This window comes from Poromitra crassiceps, assembly GCF_964638095.1.
Source record: "Poromitra crassiceps genome assembly, chromosome: 1".
Lineage (NCBI taxonomy): Eukaryota > Metazoa > Chordata > Actinopteri > Beryciformes > Melamphaidae > Poromitra > Poromitra crassiceps.
The window spans coordinates 88207143-88216537 of record NC_139623.1 but is presented as its reverse complement, the minus strand read 5'-3'; the positions used below and the strand labels follow the sequence as shown (position 1 = coordinate 88216537).

General features: G+C 42.1%; 1 protein-coding gene across 1 annotated transcript in view; it reads left to right on the top strand.

Annotated features, from left to right (window-relative positions):
• The window catches only part of cblb (Cbl proto-oncogene B, E3 ubiquitin protein ligase), a gene marked incomplete at its 3' end in the record, with an annotated part of 107095 nt that overhangs the window by 58860 nt on the left and 38840 nt on the right, over positions 1–9395 (top strand). The window contains exons 8-9 of the mRNA XM_083646792.1: positions 2374–2461; positions 5175–5306. Of these exons, the coding sequence (XP_083502918.1) occupies positions 2374–2461; positions 5175–5306 (220 nt within the window). The remainder of the gene's footprint in view (positions 1–2373; positions 2462–5174; positions 5307–9395) is intronic.

Genomic DNA, 9395 nt, shown 5'->3' with positions numbered 1-9395 from the left:
CCAGTCAAGCAAATATAGGTTGTTCAGCTGATGATGAACTGAAAAAAATAACTTGCCCAGCTATGTCTGCTTTGCCATTTTGATCTCGTGTCGGCCGTCCGCGGGGAATCGGGATGCTGCTGCTGTGTGCATATGTTTTTTTTGGCTGCTGGCTCGCTGGCTTTGGAGAGACAATGCACATTTGATTTAAATCGGCAAGCAGGTAGACATTTAACTGCTGCGAGCCAGCAAGCAACATGTTATGGTTTTTTGTTCATTTAAAATTGGTTGTAATTCTATTTTGTTTGATCATGATGTTGCAGATGGACTTTGGCTGAAAGAGGATATCTTTAGATTTTCAGACTAAATCCTTCATCAAAACTATTGGAGAATGGGCTCCTCAATATAGGCTATGGGTTTCTCATTGGACCATGCTACACCCTTCCACCAATTTTCATGAACATCAGTAAAACGCGAAACCATAACATGCTTTACACCGTCGGTAAGAATATTTCAGTGGTAGGCTATCATCTGCCATCATTGTCTATCAGTGTTAGGATTCCGATTTCCCCCGGCCATGCTGACCCATTGACCATGCGTCTATATGAGGAGACACCGCCTGAATGGCTCTGGCAAAGGCAACATGTTGAAGGCATGTGAATAAAATGTTTATCTGCAAAGCAGGATTTAGATTTAGAGATTTGCTTTTATATTTTAATCAAGCTTCACAACAGGGTGTGTGACATGGGCAGACCATCGTCTGTGACAGCCTGTCGCTGTCCATTGGCGGTGGTGTTGAAATGTTCATCAATCGATGCATAGAGCGCCTTGCGCTGTCCTCGGTGCTGAAACATCTGAAGCTTCACTGTCCGCTTTCTTAGACATAGCCTAGTGTATCACTTGGCTCAATACGTGACAAATTGTTTATGGATAGGACATCTACCTTTCTAGACATGAGGAGTCTTTTTTTGTTTTTGCCGAAGGTGAGTAGAGCGGGCGGGGGGAGTGCGGGGGCGGTGGGGAGGAGTGGGGTGTGGTGCGGAGGAGAGCCCGAAGAACAGAATTGGGCAGCCAAAAAACCCTGTGCCTAATATCAGACAATTCATAAACGTCTCTGCAATCCTCAATTCTTAATGGATTTCTTATGTTTAAATGGCCCTGGAATCTATAGATTGAGGCAGTAAATGCGGCTATGTTAACCACGCTTCTATCACTTGTAGCTCAAAGGCCAGAACTGAAATGCAAGTGTCGGGTCTTACAGTCTATGCCCGCTGATTTACCATAAAGAAAAGTGCCACAGCACGCTGAGAGAGAAGGTGTAGCGTACCCGATCGGACTGTTGTCACCCATAGATTCAGTTTGTTATCAGCTGAACAACCTATATCTAGTTGCTTGGCTGGTTTTGACAAATCAGTACAGACACATTTGCACATTCTGGGTTAATTGGCACGGTCAACACTGTTAAAATGCTTTTTATGGTCAAATATATGTATTAACCTACTCCCCCCCCCCCCCCCCCATAACAACTTCAGTGCATTTTCTAATTTTGTTACATAATGCGTCATTTATTACATTTTCAACCAGAAAAAAGTGCAACCCCCGCATTATGTAATAATTTGCGCAATATGTAATACATTTATTACAAAATGCGTCAAACGTTATTACATTTTGCGTTCAGGCGATTTATTACATATTGCGCATATTATTACATAATGCGTCGTTATTACATATTGAAAGTGAGGTTTTATTACATTTAGCGATTTTATTACATAATGTGCAGTTATTACATAATGCGTCGTTACACACCCCCTATAGGCGAAATGACACAATTTTATTTTTATCAGCTCAGACTACATACCTGCACACCTGGACGAAGTTTGGTTCGCATCGAACAATGTGGTCCGTTTTTTGTGAACTAGGCCCCAGCCACAAAACGTTGGAAGTCGATTATATCGCAACGCTGCGGCCTTTCAGATGTAAGATGTGGTTTGGTGAAGATCGGGCACAATTTGAAGGAGAAATATCGAAAGAAAACCTTTTGGAGAAAATTCAAAATGGCGACAAATCTAGTTAGATGGAAATGGGCGGGGCCTATATCAGCATATGCGGAATGACCCAAGAAATCCAGGGAAAAAAGAAGTTTGATTGTAGATGCTACGGTTCAAAAGTTAGGTACCAAAACATAAAGAGGGCTGTTATAGTGCCACCATCAGGTCAATTAATGTAATTTTTCGTGGATAGTAAAAGGCCCCTCTGTGCTCGCTACCAAGTTTGGTAGCTGTACCTCGTATGGTTTCTGAGATACAGCTAATTTAATGCAAGATTTTTTGAAACCCCACAGACAGTTTGCAACTATGGTTACACTATTAAATGTTTACTTTTTCTCATCCGCAGCTACTTGTTTCCTGATGGGCGGAGCTACAACCCCGACCTCACCGGCTTGTGTGAACCGACGCCTCACGATCACATCAAAGTCACACAGGTGGGTTTGTGTCAGAGATGCTCACAAGTCATTTTTTGCAAGTCCAAGTCAAGTCTCAAGTCTTTGGTCACAAGTCCAAGTCAAGTCTCAAGTCTTTGGTCACAAGTCCAAGTCAAGTCTCATGTCTTTGGTCACAAGTCCAAGTCAAGTCTCAAGTCTTTGGTCACAAGTCCAAGTCAAGTCTCAAGTCTTTGGTCACAAGTCCAAGTCAAGTCTCAAGTCTTTGGTCACAAGTCCAAGTCAAGTCTCAAGTCTCTTACGGTTGTAATGAGTGTTTTACCATATGCTGCATGCCATCCGGTCTGCTTAGCACACTGTATAGCTATGGAAATCAAAGCATGTATCATCACTCTTATCTATTAGCATACAGTATCAACAGTGCGGCATTTAAGCACATAATACACTTGTAGCCAAAGGCATTCCAAAAAGAATTGGATATGGAGGAGTCATGAATTTGGACAGAGAAAATATGCAGACTGGCAGCCTATGCAATAAAGTTGTGTAGACTAATCTGATATGAATGATATATTGATATGATTGGTGTCAATTGAATTATATACTTTGATCACAAAATGCACAATTGTTATGGAATTTGTAGCTAAGCTGCCCCACTACATTGATCTGTGTGTATATCAGGGATGCAAAGTCATGGAGAGTGAAAAGGGTTACAGATACCAGGGCACTGAGGGCAGACATAAAACCAATCAGAAATCATCCTATTTTGGGATGAAGGAGGTGACTGTTACCTAAAGGTATAATAAACAGGCTTTAAACAGGCTATTGCAATGAAATGTGAAAAAAACACAATGAAAGCTTTCCTTTAAAGTTAATAACTGTATTTTACAGACTCAGTTACTGCAAAACAACACAATGTGGCCACATACAACACTATTGCTGCCAAATTATTCAAAAAGGAGGAAAAAAGTCCAAAATTTCCACAAGCTCTTTCAGCTGACTCCATTCTCTGGCTGATAAGCACAAGCCTTTATGTCCTTGGGTTCTGGTTCTGTCCCTCTGCACTGGCGACTGTCTTTGCTTTGTTGAATTCAGTAAACCTGTAGTAGATAAACAACCTTGGAAATTAATTAGCAAAACAAGAGTAACGTTACATCAATGTTGTATAATTATACTGGGTCACAACTAACAGTTTATAATCTACTAAATTAACACATCTCTAGCCTCTCAAACCCAGTGTAATGCTGTTACCTAGGCCTGTAACGTTAACGCTACGTGGTCCACAATAGCCGACATAATTAATGAGGTGTTTCTCTCATAACATTAACCAGCAGATTGTAGCAGCAGGACGCAGTTACCCAACCGTTTGAACAAGTGTGGTAGTAGCATACATTCATCTTTCCAAAATACAAGGGAACGAGAAAAAACTACAAAGCAGCTAGTAACGTTAGCATTAGCAAGGAATGTTCTGCTGCTACAATCTGTTAGCAGCAAGCTAACAATAGTAAACAACGTGCTGCTGCTATAATGTGCTGGCTGGCTAATGTTGAGAGAGAAACACCTTGTTATTATGTTGGCTACAGGCAGGTTTAGAGGTTATTTCTGACCACGTAACGTTAGCGTTAACGTTACAGGCTTATTGGGTTAACGTACATTACACTGGGTTAGCAAGCTAAGCTAACGTTAGATTGTCAACCAAGCCAAATGATTCACTGACCTTTTCGGGTGCGTTTTCAGGTGCCTGATGATGAAGTTACTTGTGTTCGATCCAGCATCCTTGATTGTGATACCGCGGGCGTTGCATTTAGCGACTTATGTTTGCCCCCTGTGCAAAGTATTTATATCCAAAGCTTATAATAAATGGCACAGTGGCTAGCGGCTACTACAACTGTGTTGCAGCTCTGTGGCTCCATGCGCATCGCCAATGCGCAAGACTAAATAATGGATCGGCCAGAAGGAGGACTTTCCTTACTTTTTTCCCTTACAAAAATTGCTCACGAGTCCCAAACCTCGAGTCTGAGTCGAGTCTCAAGTCTTTTGAGGATGAGTCTCAAGTCGAGTCTCAAGTCTTTTGAGGACGAGTCTCAAGTCAAGTCTCAAGTCTCTGCATGTGCCACTTAAGTGCGACTCGAGTCCCCATCTCTGGTTTGTGTTGACTTGTACGTATGCCAGTGTGTGTGTTTGTATATGAGGTCATGCTCCATCTACGTGAGCAGCATTCCTGTATGGCAGAAGTTTGAGAGGTACACCAGCTTGGGAAAGTCAGGGAATTTCATTAATCCTCTAGCGTAGTCTGCCCAGCTGTAGCTGTAGCTGATATCAGACTGGATTGTCAGCTGATTACACTCATTTCCATCTTCTAGTCTGAGATTGCCCCCTGTTTAAGCTATTTCCATTAGGGGATTCCACCAGGGGAATTCCATTTTCCCTAACCAATCACTAGAGACCACCGTATGCGCATGAATCTAACGTTAGTTAGTAATTAATTAATAATAGTTAATAGGAAACGCAATAAAAACATCTCCCCTTTGAATAAATGTCTACAAAGCAGAGTGCCGTTAAGATTTCAAAGTGGTACTTTTAATCTATTTAAAACAGCCTCGATAGCAGCATCTATCTTGTCTATGGCGGATGCCATTGTTGTAATTACTCCTCGTATAGGTATGTATACTGTAGGTGTGTGTGTATGTGTGCGTGTGTGTGTGTCTATGTATGCGCATCACCTGATGACTAACTGCAGCTTTGTGTGTGTGAGCAGGAGCAGTATGAGCTGTACTGTGAGATGGGCTCCACCTTCCAGCTCTGTAAGATCTGCGCCGAGAACGACAAAGACGTGAAGATCGAGCCCTGCGGTCACCTCATGTGCACTTCCTGTCTCACGGCCTGGCAGGTACTGTGACCAACAACACGCAATATATTTTGTCGGACTCGGGCCGTAAGCCATGCGTTGTGGGTTTAAGCCAGAATCATGTTCTACATGTATATCCTCTATAGTATACAGTCCTTTTCCTCCCATCACTCTTGCAATATTCAGTTCAGCCAAGCAGAAAATCCCAGAAAACCTCACATGGAAAAACTTAAAGATGCCCTCCAGACATGATTTAAGATGTATGTACAATACTCTGAATAATACTTTGAATAATTATTTGTGTCTGATATGGTTTTCCCCACAAAAAAGTTCAATTATCTTGTTAAGATTGTTAAAATGACATCTACTCCTCCCTCAGTCTATGAATATGCAAATATATTTAATTTTAAAAGTTTAACTGCTGGACTTCACTCATTCTCAGTGTATGTGGACTGCAGACTTTAAGTTTCCACATCACTCTGACAGTATGTAAGTTGAATATTGGACCAGAATTGGCTTTTAAATGATTTGTAATGGGCATTTTCAGTTAGCACAGAGAAACTTTACACTTTGAGCAGACACATGTGAAAACAGGCTTATAGTGTCAAACTCTGCACAGACAATTCTGCACAGTGAAGCTCAAACATCCAAATGTAGGAACACGAAGAAAAAAACATTTCGAGTGGAGGGGGACTTTAACATTTCCAAAGTTGACTTTTTCCTGCACTGCTAGTAACATTATTTTTAGATTTTGTGAGAATGAGAGAGTTTTGAGAGAATTCTGTGTGAGAACAAGCAAGTTTGAAGATGAACAAGCATCTGCATATAAGCGGGAAAGGACTATTGAATAATAGAAGCAGCTTTCAGCCTCCGTGCGGTAGACCTCCCTCCTCCGCCTCTTCCTCCCCGTGTCCTTGCATCTGTCCTAATCAAATTTCCACATATCAGTCAGGAGCGGAAGTGAAAACTGAGAGTGTGTGCATGTATTTCAGCATACAGTACATCAACCTGTGCTTATTGTGTTCATTGTGTTTGTGTGTCACAAGCTGCGGCAGCAAAGTATCTTTGTAATTACCCTCCATAATGAATGGGGTCCAGAGACTCTCCTCTCTCTCCATCTCTCCCTGCTCCCCTTGCCTCCTCTGGGTGGGACATCTGTGTTGCAATCACACAGTGATGGCTCTCTAGAGAGATAGAGGCGTTCTGCACTGACCCCACTGACAACCAATCGATCTCTGGTGCATTCAGTCCGCAGGCCTGGAAGCCAGCCCAGAAACATGTCTCGCAATCGTAGGTCTGTATCAAGGTTATTCTGAGTTAGCCCAAACAAAATTTGTGACTAACTCTCAAACGTTGGCATGTCACAGACTCATGTCACAGATAGACACTCAATCGCCATTTGATGAGATTGTAATCCCAGGAAACCCCATATGGGAAGATTGTTGTTGGTTAACTATTGAATTGTCTAACTGGCTACAATGTATGTGTGGAGATAATAGTGGTGCAAGTGAAACCTATGACGACAATTAGTCATTTGTGTACAATTTCTAATTGGCTTATTTTCTCGTGAATTAAGTTATACTGAAATTGAACTATTCCTTATTTTGCTGAGGACCCCCTGGCAACCCATCAGGTACCCCTGGGAATCCTGGACCTTTGAGAACCTTTGACTAAAAACTGAGACTATCTCGTCTCCAGCAAAATGAGGTATAATTGGCTAGGTAATTTCTCTGATATTGTTCATTCAGTTAACACTTTTATAAAGGATGATGACTTTTCAGATCATGCTTCACTCTCTCTCCTGCTATCTCCGCTCAATGGTTAGCACTGTTGCCTCACAGCAAGAAGGTCACAGGTTTGAACTCCGGTCCATCCCAGCCCAGGTCCTTTCTGTGTGGACTTCTCCCCGTGTTTGTGTGTTTTTTTGTGGGTTAATACTCCTGTCAGTGCCCCTGACCAAGGCACTGGCAAAAGAACTGGAGTTGGTCCCTAGGTGCTGCACTGCGGCTGAACCACTGCTCCTAGTTCTAGGACGTTTCTAGTGGAGGATGGGTCAAATGCAGAGGATAAATTTCCCCACGGGGATAACCAAGAATACACAATCTCAGTAGGGCCTGACAGCAAAAATCCTTGCAGATAGGGCTCCATACAAAATCGTCAAATGCACAGTGTATTTGTATGATTTTGACTTTTTCATATAAAATGGTCCAAGCAAACCATACATCAAAAACTATTGCATTACAACCAACTCTGCAGAGGAGCTTTTGCGTGGGAGGAGATGGAAGATGATTCAGACAACAATGAGTTGTAGTTTCATGTGCGAGTTTAAGATTTCTTTTAACCTACACTATCAGTTTCCATTCATCATGAGCCTTTGGTTTGCCTATTATTAGTCAGAACAACACAAAGTCTACCTTAAACATAAAACAAGTGAAGTTTATGGAGCCCTTTATCTGTCTCCAACTTTACCACTTTCAGCAGTTTTACTGAAGAAATTCTAATAAAAATAATAATAACCCTCTTTTTTGGGGGGGGGGGGGGGGGGGGCACAGAAATGCTCAGAAATCATAGAGGGACTTCAAAACCTTTTGGGGGTCCTCGACATGAAAAGACCCCCTGATTTAAAGCATTTGAGCAGCATTGAGGAGCACAGAAACCCGCTTGGTTCTCAAGAGGCTCAATTAACTTGGAATCTGTTTTCCTGGTGGCTTTCCTCTGAAGAGAGCTGTAGGTAGCTTTAGCTAATGAGCACACTCTTTCCTCTGAAGAGAGCTGTAGGTAGCTTTAGCTAATGAGCACACTCTTTCCTCTGAAGAGAGCTGTAGGTAGCTTTAGCTAATGAGCACACTCTTTCCTCTGAAGAGAGCTGTAGGTAGCTTTAGCTAATGAGCACACTCTTTCCTCTGAACAGAGCTGTAGGTAGCTTTAGCTAATGAGCACACTCTTTCCTCTGAAGAGAGCTGTAGGTAGCTTTAGCTAATGAGCACACTCTTTCCTCTGAACAGAGCTGTAGGTAGCTTTAGCTAATGAGCACACTCTTTCCTCTGAAGAGAGCTGTAGGTAGCTTTAGCTAATGAGCACACTCTTTCCTCTGAAGAGAGCTGTAGGTAGCTTTAGCTAATGAGCACACTCTTTCCTCTGAAGAGAGCTGTAGGTAGCTTTAGCTAATGAGCACACTCTTTCCTCTGAAGTGAGCTGTAGGTAGCTTTAGCTAATGAGCACACTCTTTCCTCTGAACAGAGCTGTAGGTAGCTTTAGCTAATGAGCACACTCTTTCCTCTGAAGAGAGCTGTAGGTAGCTTTAGCTAATGAGCACACTCTTTCCTCTGAACAGAGCTGTAGGTAGCTTTAGCTAATGAGCACACTCTTTCCTCTGAAGAGAGCTGTAGGTAGCTTTAGCTAATGAGCACACTCTTTCCTCTGAACAGAGCTGTAGGTAGCTTTAGCTAATGAGCACACTCTTTCCTCTGAACAGAGCTGTAGGTAGCTTTAGCTAATGAGCACACTCTTTCCTCTGAACAGAGCTGTAGGTAGCTTTAGCTAATGAGCACACTCTTTCCTCTGAACAGAGCTGTAGGTAGCTTTAGCTAATGAGCACACTCTTTCCTCTGAAGAGAGCTGTAGGTAGCTTTAGCTAATGAGCACACTCTTTCCTCTGAACAGAGCTGTAGGTAGCTTTAGCTAATGAGCACACTCTTTCCTCTGAACAGAGCTGTAGGTAGCTTTAGCTAATGAGCACACTCTTTCCTCTGAAGAGAGCTGTAGGTAGCTTTAGCTAATGAGTCAAGTCAAGTCAAGTTTATTTGTATAGCACATTTCATACACAAAGGCCATTCAAAGTGCTTCACATAAAATGGTTGACAGGAAAAGAAAAGAAAAGAAGAGAATAAAATGGACATTTAAAAGCATCACAACAAAACTTTAAAAAAGAGTATAAAAAGTGCATTAAGCAACAGGCGCAGCAGTTGCAAAAAGAGCTAAAAACTTATAGAAGACTCATTGGGTTTGCATAGTAGCTGTCAGCAGTTAAAAGCGACGGTAAACATAAAAGTCTTTAGTCTATTTTTAAAAGTAAGTAAGGTTGGGGCAGATCTGAGGTCTTCAGGCAATTTGTTCCAGCTAGCAGAAGCA